General features: G+C 44.1%; 2 protein-coding genes across 2 annotated transcripts in view; one reads left to right on the top strand and one right to left on the bottom strand.

Annotated features, from left to right (window-relative positions):
* Positions 1 to 1907: 1907 nt before the first annotated feature.
* Positions 1908 to 14573, bottom strand: part of T265_02851 (hypothetical protein) — a gene marked incomplete at both ends in the record, with an annotated part of 83005 nt that continues 70339 nt past the window's right edge. The window contains 3 exons of the mRNA XM_009167195.1: positions 1908 to 2084; positions 2124 to 2270; positions 8926 to 9324. Of these exons, the coding sequence (XP_009165459.1) occupies positions 1908 to 2084; positions 2124 to 2270; positions 8926 to 9324 (723 nt within the window). The remainder of the gene's footprint in view (positions 2085 to 2123; positions 2271 to 8925; positions 9325 to 14573) is intronic.
* On the top strand, positions 13358 to 13567 carry T265_02850 (hypothetical protein; the record flags this gene model as incomplete). The annotated part of the gene is made up of 1 exon (XM_009167194.1): positions 13358 to 13567. One exon carries the CDS (start codon positions 13358 to 13360, stop codon positions 13565 to 13567), a length of 210 nt encoding a protein of 69 aa, XP_009165458.1.

The following is a 14573-nucleotide window of genomic DNA, read 5'->3' as shown; positions in this document are numbered from 1 at the left end:
GACCCCTTAGTTCTTACACGATGAGAAATAGGTTTGACAGCGCTGTCAGAGCTTGGACGCCACTTGTTGTCACTCTTTTGGAGAACGAATGAAAGTCGGTTTTCTAGTCTACTCTATAAACACTAACAAATATAGACGTAGTACACTACTCACAAGGCTGTTGAAAACTTCGACAGACAGTGACCTGTTTCGCTCATCTTGGGCTTCAGTGAGTAGGCACAGTTTTTCATCAACACTGAGTTCTACCTGAATCCGAATTGCACGAAATTAGCGAAATAAACTCAGTTGCATGCAGATTCGGTTTTGAAAGGAGACTCACCTGGAACCCAGCTGAATCTCTTGTTTACGGTGTATTTGAGCATCTGAATGTGCTGCATCAGGTCACATCATATTTCAGTTGTTACAATATTTGAGATATCACGATACATTGTATAGCCCCAAGAAGGACGAAACCGTTCGTGGGCTTCCAAGGATTCCTCAGCAATCTTATGAATAGGGTATTACGTTTATTTGAAATCTAGTTCGTCGGTGACCTAATTTCGAATAAAAACGACACTGTGTTCTTGGTGACACCGAATTTCAAAACATATCCAAACATATCCAGCTGACAGAAACCTCCGTAGTTCATTGCAGTATAAAAAACCACGACATAGGCGAGTTAGTTCAAGGATATTCTGAACATTCACAGAGTACATGCTTTTTTCAAACTCTAAAGGAATTTTTTGAAGCCCCTGCGGCGAAATCTTCACCTTAAAAATCTTACAGAGTAGGCGTGCCCGAAACAAGTAAACATAGACTCACGAATCGCTCAGAAGTGTTCCATAAGATTGGCGAATATACACTCATCTACAAACTAATATGGTCTTTCGAGAGGACTCATCTGGAACCCAGCTGAATTTCTCGTTTATGATGTTCTCAGGCAACCGAATGTGCTGCACCAGGCCGCCTCATGTTTCAGTCGCTACGATATTTGGAATATCGCGATACATGTATAATTGTAATGTACTACTCATAAGGAAGTAGAACATAAGGTTGACGGAAACCCGGGGACTGCGCCTACCTGATGAGCCCCAAGAAGGGCGAAACCGGTCGTGGGCTGTCGATGGATTTTCAGCAACCTTATGAGTAGTAAATTACAAATATTCCATAAGATCATCATACTGTGATCAAGGGATCCTTCCAGTCTTCAAAGGCTGGTGTGAACGAACTCTACTCCGCAGGGATGCCACAATCATTCACTAAGCATGTTCTTCTGAAGAGGTGGGTAGTTGTCCAGTTGGCAACTCAGAATCAGTTGATTTTAATTGGAGGAAGTCTCATTGGCATCACAATTTCTACGTTTTGGAGATTTAGTAGCTTGTTCTGCTCGCTTCACTTGCCCTTTTCACCTAGTTATTTGTTCAAGCACTTAATTATCCATTACTTTGTGTAATGTAGAGTTTGCGTAATGTAGAGTTACGTACCTATTGTGTTCCTGATCGGGCGGCAAGCTTGGTTCACCAACTGCCATGACACCAAGCCAGTGGGTTGGTAGTAGAGTTATTGTGACTGTTCTGGATGAAAAACCGTGAACTTTGAAATTGCATGCGAAGTGAATCTGGAATGAATAGGTACAGTGTGCCACACCAACCCAAGTTACTGAAGGCTGAGACTACACATTATAATAGAAATCGTGAAGAAGAACGACATCTCATTTGCGGGAATAGTCATTATTGACCAAAAATTTAGAGCCCTTGTATAGTAAAGCCACGAGGAACAACATTCGAACGTCAATAACAGAATATAACAACCACGGTAGCTGGAAAGAAAAAAACTCAGTAACCGTGGTGCCAGAATACACGTTCAATCAATCAAGTCAGCCTTATGTTTAAAGCTAAGGCGAGTAACAACATTGTTGGAATCTGACCCTAAACGCAGACCAGACGTGAACTGGCTACGACGATTAGCAGGACTAAGAATGCATCTCCGTGATCACAGCACAGGCGCAGATGACCCAACAATATTCCAGATGCATTGATTGCAACTGAGACAGAAGATCGCAGTTTCAGATTCAGCATTGCTGAGTGTCCTTGCGATATACGTTGCTAGGCTTTGTATTATTGGGCACTTTACCGAACATCTACCTCGAATTTCTCACCAAAATCCCGCAGAAAATCACACACAAAGAAAGCCGTCCGTAGGAATGTATTGTTTGAACTCCAGTCCACCCATATTTCTCCACAGTCCTCCGTGCGGACCTTCCCGTCACGGCCCGTGTCGCACATGTAGTCCTGTAATCCTGTAATCCGCGTAGCCTCATTGCCGTTGTAACCGTGTCAATCATACAGCACCATTGTATACACTCGGTCGCCAAATACCAGATACAACCGGCTCGGTTGGGTCACTAAGGCTATTTGAAGAACCCCCTCCGTTTTCAAAGTCATTAGTTTCAGATAAGGCTGTAGCGGCACTAATTTCGTTGTGAGACATCCATAGACCAGTCGAACACGCTACCTAAGCAAAACTGAGATCGATAGCACCAAGCTTTCCTCAAGACTCGCACTTTCTTGACTAAATTCGCTATGGCTGGATCGAATTCCACCAGGCCTTGTCATGATGAGCATACTGCCATTTGCCGGTATCGTTTCTGATTAGGTGAGAATGTGGTCTCAAAACGCGCTTCAGAATTTCACGGCTAAGTTATCTATTTAATGGGGTTCCGGTTCTTCAGCTGTGCACGCAATGCGTTGTGCGCGCTGCGCACATCGCCGTTTCCAAAAGGCGGTGATTTTCTCGATAAGTTTGCTGGAAAATCATTGACAGGTTACGGCCACTTTAATCTTTCTTTGGGGCTTATCAGTTAGGCGTAGTCCCTTAGGTTCCGTCAAACCTGCTCCAATTGTGGCATGAAAACGCATGCTGTGAATGGCGTTTACACTCCATTTCTACTACTATCAATTCATTGGTAGCGAGAACATCCAATATATATATGTTTGCTGCAACCTCGTCAGTGTTGAAAGTCTGGTTCGGGATTTAGAGTGCCGGTCACAGTATCCCTATGTATTCATTAGAGTATACGTGGCGCTCTGCTGAACTTGGTGAAAATACCCGAATAACTAGGTGAGAAAGCCAATCTTATTTGTCATTTTGTCTTTGGGAGTTTTGCGCCGATCCATTCGGGTTTGCTGGCGCATCGTATCAGCAGCCTACACAGCGACATCATTGCGAGACCGATGGCGGTGGTGTCAAATCGCTGACTCGGTCTGTTCAAGTTGAAGGTGATAAGCCAGCCCACCCGAAAGTCATTCGAAACTTATCGTCAGATTTAATCGGGGCAAAGGAAATTGATCGCACCAAGAGTTGCTCTAGGCTGTCACCAATATCCGAATGGTGAACGAACTAGCCATGGTTAGGTGGCATAGGAGAAGAGGTTACTGTTGGGCACTTTGTACTACAAGCCTAGAGGATATATTCACGAACTATATCACCAATTCATTTTGACCCACACCAACCGATTCTCTGTCACCAGATTAACAATCAGCGGACAGTATGGCGAATTGTGAGAAAGGGGAATGGTTCAGTCAAGTAGAAGACTGATTGTTAACTGAATGAAGGAGATTCAGGGCTAAGGGAGGAGTTGTGGCCCTGTTTTCTGGGAACGTGGATTTCCAGGGCAGTACCTTTCACTTCCGGCCTCAATAAGACTGCGTCCGGCCCGTTCATAGACCACAGTTAGTGGTTTCGGTTGGGATCCATATTTTTTCGAGAATATCGTCACAAGATTCGACAACATTGGTATAACATGGTAAGTGAGATATGATATTTTAAACAAGATTAGTTCATTCCGAATCCGGACGGAATGACGTTTCCTGAGCGATACTTAGTGTGGCTCCAGAATGGAGCACTGTATTGCAGTGCTCACCACGTTCACAATTTCCTAAACGAAACATTCACAAGCCTGTAGGTTGACCTCAGTGAGTCTAAAAAATGGTCATCACCATTTTACTATCCGTCTCCTCCGAATTTTTCCCTTATGGACTGTCTTAAGGGTATATATTTGAGGTGACCCGAAAATACCCCCGAAATGGAGCAATTGACCGTAGAAGAATCCTTCTGTGCTCGTATGGAAATTGGCATGAATGTATCGGAGTCCTTCTCGAAAAAGTGCTAACGGCGGAATTTCGGGCGAAAGTTGGAATGGCCAGATGCATTGGTATTACTTCTCTTTGGTGATTAAGCTGCGGTACAGATCATATTTTAAATGCATTACTGCATAAAGGGTGCAAGTCATGACCAAGGTTCTCCTTCCCGTATTCATAGTGCAGAAGTTTTGTTTTGTGCACCGATTAAGTACTTCGGAAAATTAAAGCTGGTTTAAAACCGAGAGGCAACCCTATGGGCCATGTGAGTAAAAAGTATGTAAACTGTAGCCTTCCTTTGAGGCTTGAAACCACGTGTCGTTACTTGACCCGTGTGTAACAGACAAGTGCCTCTGGTTGACCCTTGAATGCATGATGTGAAGCACTCGGACGCCATTTGAATGATAGAAGACTAATGAGTAATGTGCTCATATTGAATCCTGAAGTCCTAATGTTCTAAACGCTGACGTTTGGGTAACGCACTTTCGGCGATAAGCTGTCATGCCACCCGAAGGAAGCACGAAGGGTGGGATACTGCCAAGTTGCCCAAGCCTAGGCAGAGGAGGTCGAGATGCAGTGGTCTGGTCGGAACAACGGACCTTCGCGCTCTAACCATTAAGCTATCTCGCCCCCGATCTTGGGGTAGAATGTTTTCAATAATCAAGCAGGCGATTGATGTGTAAGGGACTTTCTTGTAAGGATTATCAGATGTAAGGAATTGCGCGCAAACCCCATCTAGAAGTTTGGAGGATGTAGGAAGCAAGAAGAGCAAAGACGAACAGGACGAGTAAGCGTTAATCATAGTCTTAGACTATTGAGGAATATAATATTTCGAGAGTGTACAGGGAAAGAGTGCTCCAGAAGCANAACGGTATCTGGCGCCACTGGATGATATGACCAAAGTGAAGTGGCGGGTTGAATACGGATGCCCCCGACCGACGTCGTATCCACTCCAAAACGCATGTACGACGAACAGCATCTGGTAACACGGGCTGTTTCATGAAATGCACACGTATTTTTTACCCGCAAGTTGTAATGCGTCACAGATTGACGGAGATTCCTACTGGATTTAGTGGGTACAGCAGTTCAGGGGTTTTCATGAATAGGTAATGTCCTGGTTAACTGTCAGATAAAGACAACAATTTTACTTCCATGGAGTGTCTTATTTTCCTAAGAGAAGGCCGACAAAAATGTGCACAGGAAGTAAAATAGCTGCCTACATGCAGTAGTCCCTTCCAAAGGCGGTCGCCCTAGGGACCGGACAAAACATTCGCCCCTCTGGATTGTTGGCTTTTCAGAGACAGTTAACTTTACCGTTCTTTTCGAACCTTCCATGTATCCTGCTTGACGTAGAATAACATTTAATATTAACATTATGTCACTGCCTATAGAGTGACAGTGATCAATACCAAGTATTCCTAAACATCTGCCCGGGGTTGAAAGGAGCAGCAGAAGGTAGACGTCGATAAATTCTTACCTGACTTAATCAGTTGTACTTGGTAGTGATATAAGAGTAAGAGGGTATAAATCCAATACTAGGTCTGGTGCTTAGTCCTCTTCTTCATCACGATCGTTTGATGGAATCGTGGTCAGCCAAGTGAATGCTGTTTAGAAATTCCACACAACCCGTGGGTGTGGTCCGGACAGAATTATATGCTGTGGGGAATTGATACTTAGCTGAAAAACGAGTGTCTCACACTAGATAATTTCATTACATGGTCGTACCTGCGAGACAGATCTGTTGGACGCCATTTCTTCAAGGATTCTGTGCATACCAGAACGGTGATGCTGCCAACTCGCTAGACGTTTCGTGTCTAACATTCAACGTATTCCATATTTTGGGTAAACAGAGATCTCTCTCCGTCTCTCTGAAGTGCACCATTTTGGAGGTGCCTTATATGGGGGCTAGAGGGAGAACCGCGACTGGGAGATTTGTTTCGCTTCTTTGGTGTTTTCGCTCTTGAGAAGCTCTACCAAGTGCAATGAACCCCAGACGAGACACCACAGACCCGGACAGTTCAAAACAACTTTTGTTGGCTTGGAATACCTAGTATGTAGCCTCGCATATTACGCAAGACTACTGTAGTCCCGTAGTGGTCTACCTTCATGGGATTACCCTAGGTGTACAAACGGCGAATTTCCAACAGAGCACCTGTGAGCAAAATAAGAAAAGCCTGCTGATAAAGTTCTGTGAACCTTGATGATGAACCGCATACCTTATCTTCTTGAGAGGACTCTTCAGGATGCCTTTGTAAAATGAACACATCGAGCAGAATACGATGATTGTGTTGATTCGCAGGTACCCTATAAGGTTATGTTATGTAGTGGCCTGGAGACATGACCTCGAAAGGGAACTACTCTCACTCAACGTCTGAGAAGCTATTAGTGATCATAGACTAGCTGAAACCAGTGTACAACAACCACTCATTGGTCTCACCGAAGTACTGAGACTGAAACACGGTCATGTTTGGTATATGTATCTACAAGTCGGGACAACCACAAACGCTGTCCAGCTCCAAAACCCCAGCATACGAGGAAACAAACGTCACTCATAGGCAAACACATGAGTAAATTTCCTGGTTACCATAAGACAACGATGAAAGCAAATTCGAAATGCGATCACAGGTAAACAAACATCGGATGTGCGATATACACAGCAGTAAAATTGGGCCAGAAAAAATAAGAGTATATCATGGTGAAGCAGAAAGTCACGATAAAAAGCGAGTGAAGTGAGTACGAGGGGATGGACTGGCGCAGCCGATAGACCGTAGGATGATAAATGCAGCAACATCTCACGTGGGTCAACTGACTGGTAAAACAGGTCAAATATGCTCAGGACAGAATGTTTGATTTGAAAGCACATGGGTGTGACACACAGCTGAGAATAATGATGAAATGGAGAGGTGAAAAGAATGACGGAACTGAGGTTTGATGTAAGAACAATGAAGGGATATTGTTAAGGTGTTTTGGAAGTGAGAGGGGATACAGAAAGATCTGTTGCATAAATGCAGTTTCACCGAGCTTGCAACTGAAGGTGGAACTAACACACGGTTACACAGTTGAAAAAATGGTGGATGTGGTGGGGCCCAGAAACTAAGAGCGGAAGGCATGAAATGACACATTTTAAGGGGAACAGTATATCTTTTACTAAGACAATAAACGACAAAGAGATTATTCGAAGCCTTCTACGTATGACTTGATCGAGGATCCATTGAAGTCACCTCCTTACCGCTAGCTCAGCTATCCGGCGTCCGCTGATGGAAAGTAAAAGTAAAACCGTTTTACTCATGAGTAGTATCGGAGACATCAAAGCTTCACAAGTAGCGATCAGCACGGTGTTAGTGGTTGACCCGTGAAAAACAATAAAATGTTTGACTAGTTGAAAAGCGCTTGGAACTGATCAAGGAGTAATAGCTTCGGAAGTGTTTGGAAGATGTTCTGGTCGCTTTCGAAACATGCCACAACACTTATGTCTGAGTGGCAAAATGCCTAAGGTTTGAAAATTTGGTGAGGCAGGACTGATGATGATGATAAGCGAATTGTAGTTTGGCGAGATACACTCATTTTCACACTAATTCAGCTTGAATCCGGCTGAATTCGAGCTGCATCTATCGGTTATACTAGATGTTGTGATTCTTCCCAGGCCAGTGGTGATTCATTCTTTGACATGAAGCTAGAGTTTATGGACAAGTGTCAAGTGTGATGTCATTTGTAGGACATCACGCAATGTATTGTCTCTCGTAAAGGAAAAATAGCCAATTGGCAAATCGGCTTAGAATTCGATCCATCCATCGTAGTTTACCAGAAGTTGCCCGTTTCGACGCTGTTCTGTTTATTCAACCTACATACACCATGCGCCCGCCGTGCAAACTAAATGGAGTTGAGCAAACGTGCGATTGTGACGCGCGAACAGGTACTGTTAAAAAACGTTTACGATCGCACCCTATCATCACAACTCTGTCGGACACGGGTGTCGGGATATTCTTCTTATGCTGTGACGATTACTACTAGTGTGGGGCTGGATACTACTGATGGGGATGCGAGTAGTATGTGGCTTTCTTGTAACTCCGCCTTGATCCAATCGAAGGTGGGTGACTGGCAGCCGATTAAGACTCAAAAACCAATGACGTGAAAAGATGGATGAGTCAAACTTTGCTCCTGCAATGCGCATTACTGAGCTATACATTATTCTGTCAAAGGAGAGAATGACCGCGGAGACAGAATCATCATCGGCAGCAGCAGACCAGCTTTTTATATCAGGAAGCAAACTCAGTCGAAGTGCTGAATGTGCTCAACAGTCTTCAAGTACGTGAGACAGTAAAAATGGAAGCTTTCAACAGTTATCGTGCAATTCACCCATGACCTGCTCCATCGATTTGGAGTCTCATACTTCCCGGAGAGAGTCCGTACCCCAGAGAAGGGCAATTATTGCAAACGGTTAGAAAAGAAATCGTGCTCTTGGACCGGAGTTAAGTGCACTTTACAAGAAAAAAGGTGTACTATGATCGCTTTGTGTGCAACCTAGGTATGAAACTGAGTTGCGATAGAGTGTGATGCACAATTCCACAGACACCATGTGGACGTGACATCACGCTTCAGCGATGTCCAAGAACAACTTAGTCTTCGAAAATATAGACAGTCATTAGACTGATAGTCATTGACAAAAAGCCGCCAGATAGTTTACACTCGTCCCCAGGCCCTGCCTATAACGGTTGTTTGTGGTTAAGGCTTAATACAGCTTATCTCAAACAGTTGCCTCCTGGGCGAATAAGGATGAGAATGACTAAGAAACAGATCATACACTCACTTCAGGGGGCTGATGCACCGTTCCTGTTCCAGCAGGAGAGTCACAAACTTCTTTTCTGGAATCGCCAACATGTTCAACCTGGGCAACAGGTATCGCTTCTGGAGATATGGCATCGTCCCGATCGGTCGGGACGGTACACGGAACGGCAACTAAGGTAGGTGAGAGAGGCACAGGAATTTCGGCATCTGTACTATTCAGCACTGGGTCCGCTCCGAGAGGCCCATGCAGACTGGAGAGGCTGAGTGAGGAAGAGCTTGATAAATTTCCCGCCCGACTCGTACTTCCGAGACCGAGAACTGGGGTGTAAGATGTGCGCAAATCTTCTCCAGGGAGATGGGAGTCGATGAGTACTTCCAGAAAGTTGACAAACAGCTGAGCGGCCTCTGAGTTCTGATTCGCCTAGAATAGATTAGATGGGAAAACCAAAGGTAAAGAGATGAACACAATTCAGGGGACAACGAAATTTAACGGACAGTGTAATCACAAGTGTTTGTCCCTTCTGTCAGCTGGCAAGAGAATATTACAACCGTGATGAATCGCAGAGACTATGGGAAAGAAACAATTAACCATTTAGCCAGAGAATTATACATACTTATCGATAGCAAGAACGTCAAGCGACAAAAAAAGCAAATGAAGCTGCAAGTATCACAATATCTTCGAAGCATAAAACCCACACTAGGAAAATCCTTGTGGTTTTGTCTGGTCTCCAAATCGAAAAAGACGGTCTACCAAAACCGCAAACGACGCATTCCACTACGATCGATTGTGGATTGCACTGATTGTGCCAAGAATCTAGCAACAACAATGAGGCAACTTCAACGCCACACGGTGAGTAGAATTATGAAACTGCATGATTTGCTAAAACAGTAAACCAACTAACTTTCGATGACGAGACACGGTGCGGATCCTGTGCCGAGAGTACACATCTGAAAGTATCTGTTGCTCACTCTCCAGCTTTAAAGTCCACAACACAATCGCACTGCCGAAACTACTGGTTTGCAACGACCCACTTAATTCCGATGACCGCACCACAACTGAGTGTATCGATTGTGTGGCTGTTTACATTGGGCAAGTTAGCAGATAACTGAAGCATTGAATCAATAAACAGAAATGGAACTCTAGGGCAACTCTGATCTAAATAAACCGGAACGTGAATCAACGGTCGCACTCTACTTGAGCTGAGGACTATCGGGTCAACTTGCACGACATTCATATCTTGCGGCTAAACTTCGATGTATAGAGACACTGATTTGAAACAGTAGCTATTCACATGACATTTTGAGTTAACGGGTCTGATGGTGTCAGGTTGTCTGCCATGTGGTCCGAACAAATTGATTCTACCAAGATAACCGAAGAACGACAGACCGCTCATGAATTGACAATTTAGTCCCAAGGCCAGCATGCACACAGCGCAACATACACAGCTGCCAGGGTATACGAGTTTCACACTACATACAGCACACGACAGTATACTGATCAGTCTTTAGCTAGCTGCATGGGTAGTTTTTCCACATCAGTCGGCTGTTTCTGGATAAATATCAGACCTTTTCATTTAACATACCCATTGTGCAGTCATCAGCAATCAGACAACTCACAGCGCCCAAACTTCCTTGGAACTAATTTCAGAGATGAACTATCACCGCGTGAATTCAATTCGATGTGGCTAACGACGTGCCCGAATACATGGCTGAACGAGAAGTCGTATCGATCGGGTCTATATTACAGACACCAAATGGTCTAAAGCCTTTAGGCTTCTGAAACTGGCGAACGGTGGAAAGTAGCCGACAGAAACCGAACGAAAACGCAATGAATTCTCAACGAGTTGCGCAAGTGCTTTGCAGAAATGAGGTAGTGTGATAACTCACTCATTAAAGGGTGCTATAAGCCCTTCATCTGACCTACCTGAGGCAAAGGAAATAATGAGTGGGGTTTATAGTCTCGAAAGACGAACATGAAAAGAGATGTATGTGTCGTTGGGTACTACCCACCGACCGTATCGCGAAGTAATTGAAAGAAACTAATCTTTCCGTCAAACATTTGTTTCTCGTGGCCGGATAACGGTGAAGAAGGATTACCTTGAGATGTTATTACATAAGAAAATGCACCTTGTCGGTAGCCAATGGAAAACACAACTTTAACAAGTGACCTTCGAAAGAACACTACTCATTAGGTTGCCAAAAACTCCTCGACAGTAATTTTATGCGTAGTGTTCCTGCAAGCAAATATACTGCGACGTTTCAAACACCGTACGAAATGAAACATGAGGAGGTCCTCGTGGAGCAGATCCAGTTTAGGAATATTATAAACGAGAGATTCAGCTGAGATCCAGTTGAATCTCCCTTCAAAAGTAAATCAGTGTGCATATGAGCGTGTTTCGGGAAGCAACCTAAGTTATTTCGCGGGATTTCAAAAAAGATATCATCCTGAAAAGGGAGTTATTCTCCGGTCAACAGGCGCACACTGTGGTGTTCGGCCATGACTGACTGAATAGCGATTTGGGTAAGTCGGAATTTTGCAACTTTGTGGAAGTTCCATCAAGTGCAACTTTATCAGACTTGTATGCGAGCTCGCGGCACACCTATTGTTCATCAAACATTAGACAGGTTTTCACTTTTAGCACGCTATGGCAGGTCCGATCATTACTGATTAGACACAAATTCCCTTCTTGTGCCGCGACCAGTTCGGTAAGATTACATTTGTTAGTTATAAAAATCTCCCACATACTATTTACAATCGTCTGTTTGGGCTAATGATTGAGTGTCATGTGTGAAGCCATTCTATGCTGAATAGCCAGGAGCACCGTACAGCCGTTTCATCCCTATTGGGAATCATCAGCAGTGCGCATTTCACGAAACTCCGGAGAGTCTTGAACCCGTGACCTCCTGGCTAGTAGTTGAACACTTAGTCTTTCGGTCACGAGCGGCTGACCAGGATTGTGATTGACTCGCAATTAGACAGGATATAGCGCCACTCATCCTTCAATCACGGGACTTCTCGGCTTTTCAGCATGGATTGTCCTCACTTACAGGACGAAATCTTCACAAAACCCCACAAAACCCGAATGTCCCTACACCACAAAACTTCCATAAGTAGCTCGATGGAAGAATAAACTTTACCCGATGAATGAATCTTCCATCTGAGAAGTCGTTGCTCGAAGAGCCAGCCAACACGTGTGACCGCGTGATGTGTGGCCAAAAGTACGTTCAGTATGAATCCGTTGAGGAGATACACAAAACAAGCAGTTGATGTGACGCAAGGATATGAGTGAATTGCGTGTGCGTACACGAGACTGTCTGTAAGGTAAAGTGGCAAGAACCATTGAGTCCCATTACGTTCAACAGCTAACAGATTGAAACATTTCGCACACTTCGAGACTACTCCCGACCCATCTAAATTCCACGCTTGAAAATGGAAAATCCACACCTACATCTCTGTCAGTGTAAAAAACGGATGCAACTGACATCGCCAGCACCGATTATATTTCGTTTCCTCAAAGTTGGCCAATTTTTCCTCATTGTACTTTAAGATGGAGCTGAATGACGTGATCGCTGAATACCAAAGGGAGAAAATAGACAAAAAAACAGAGGGAAGAAACGTACTTTGGAAAAGTGTCCCGAAAATCGCCATAGTCCACCGAAACCGATACCTTTGGAAGAAGAACACGGAACAACATACGAGCATCACGTCACAGGGGCAGAAGGTTTGTGAACATATGTCCAGATACCCAAAATTAGTACCTACCGCAAGTTTAAAAACACAGGTTAAGCGACAAAAGTATGATCACATATACCGATTGTGACTGAAATTGGAAACCAAAGCAGACTACTTTATTCTGTTCGGTAGCATGTGCAGGAAAGCGGTCGGAAACAACATGGATCAATCTGGAGCATGAGTATGCGTTTTTTATTTGCATTCGGCAAGTGGCTTGTTAAAAGAGGCTTCCTGGGAAAATACATCGAAATAACTCGGTAATACTCTGACTTTACACTACAAAGATTGCGGCGCGGAGCGAATCATGAAGGAGCCAAAGCGAGAAACGTGCATCACGTGGAAAGTCATTGTCCATCCGGCAGGGAGGCTTGGTTTTGTCCTTTTTATTTGTAAAAAGAGGAGTGTTGCAAAGTCTGGTGGGGACTTCAGTGATAAGCCCACGAAGAGTTCATAAGGTGTCTGAAAACTTCCATTTCAAAATCTTTTCATGAGGCTTGCACGATGTGTTGCATTCCGTATCTAAGCGACAAATTTACAGCATGGATAGAATCTCCAGAATCAACAAGTACTGGTCCCAAAGAACGGAACTTCTCAACAAGGTTGAATAGTTGATGCACTGTGATAGCAATCAAGCAGCCCCTTGAATGTTGAGAACAAGTCAGTAAGGACCGGTCAATCCTTGTTCCTTCCGTCCTTTGTAATCCAAGTAATTTCGCTCGCCATGAAGGCTATGGCGATTGAAAAGTTGGCCTGTGAAACTCTGCTTTTGTCGTTATGTTTCCATAATAACCTGCTCAATAAGAACTATAAAATTCTGACTGCTTACGACTCTACAGCGATGGGCGGTGATGCTCTTCGAGTCATTGGAAGCCGCAAACTCGGGGACAAAGTTGGCCTTAATCATACCCTAATTCAGTTGCATGAAGACTGAAGTATGCAGCCAATACCTACAGGTTTTTAATGCCGATAAACCCATGAATTGTCTGTAAACTGTAGCGACAGGGAACTACAGATGTTTCAGTGTGAACTCGTGACGGTGTCGGGGTGTCCAGGATGGTGTCTGCAGTCAAATCTGTCGCGCCTTTGATATGTTCGGATTTTAGAGGAATATACTAAGGTTGATAAACGGATACTTTATGGATGACAAGAACTAGATAACACGAAAAATCTACAGTTGTCTCAAAAGTGTCCTGCGGGGCTCGCAAAGCACACAAAGCAAAGCTCTGTCTCCTCCGAACTATAGATCACCAGTCATCTCCATGTTGGCAGAAGAAACAAGATAAAGGCCGCAAATGGGTGATGCAATGATTACTCATTGTGAAGTGGTAAATGGATACCCGGAAATGGGTTAGCACAGTTGAAGTGAACGCATATATGGCAGCAGTATGTGTTCACTAAGGGTACACCCAGTGCGGGAATTTCAGAAGGGGATTCATTGGTTATCCCCAGTGGATACGTTTATTACCTTCGTTGACAATAACTGCGTGCCTATGGATCAGTGGCTCTAGTTCAGTGACACTTCCCTTTCGACATATCACAATGTAGCTGGTTGTTATTATAGGAAGTGCCGAATCAGGGTTGTTATTGACTAACTGAGTTAAAATGTAAGCTGCATCATAAAGGATACGGTCATAATGTGCTAGAGTGCTTTGGAATTAGCTGGAATTCACGGGGAAGGGCGGCTCGAACAAAGAAAAACAACCAAGATGGAAAAGTTCACATCGCACCGTGTGTTACGCACGTGTCGAACATACACAACTATTCGGCACAAAACTATGTGAGATATCCTGACGACAATACGACCAGAACATACAGACTCACTTTGTAGATAGTGCAGCTGCTGAACCGAAGTTTCACCGCTAGATATTACATTTTGAATTATGCTTTGAACCGCGCTCAGTATCTTCTGATCGTGACAGTGGGTAAGCACATAGTTG

The sequence above is a fragment of the Opisthorchis viverrini genome, assembly GCF_000715545.1.
Source record: "Opisthorchis viverrini unplaced genomic scaffold opera_v5_37, whole genome shotgun sequence".
NCBI classification, from domain to species: domain Eukaryota; kingdom Metazoa; phylum Platyhelminthes; class Trematoda; order Opisthorchiida; family Opisthorchiidae; genus Opisthorchis; species Opisthorchis viverrini.
Note: the sequence above shows the minus strand (reverse complement) of the source record. Positions and strands in the feature narration are given on the sequence as shown.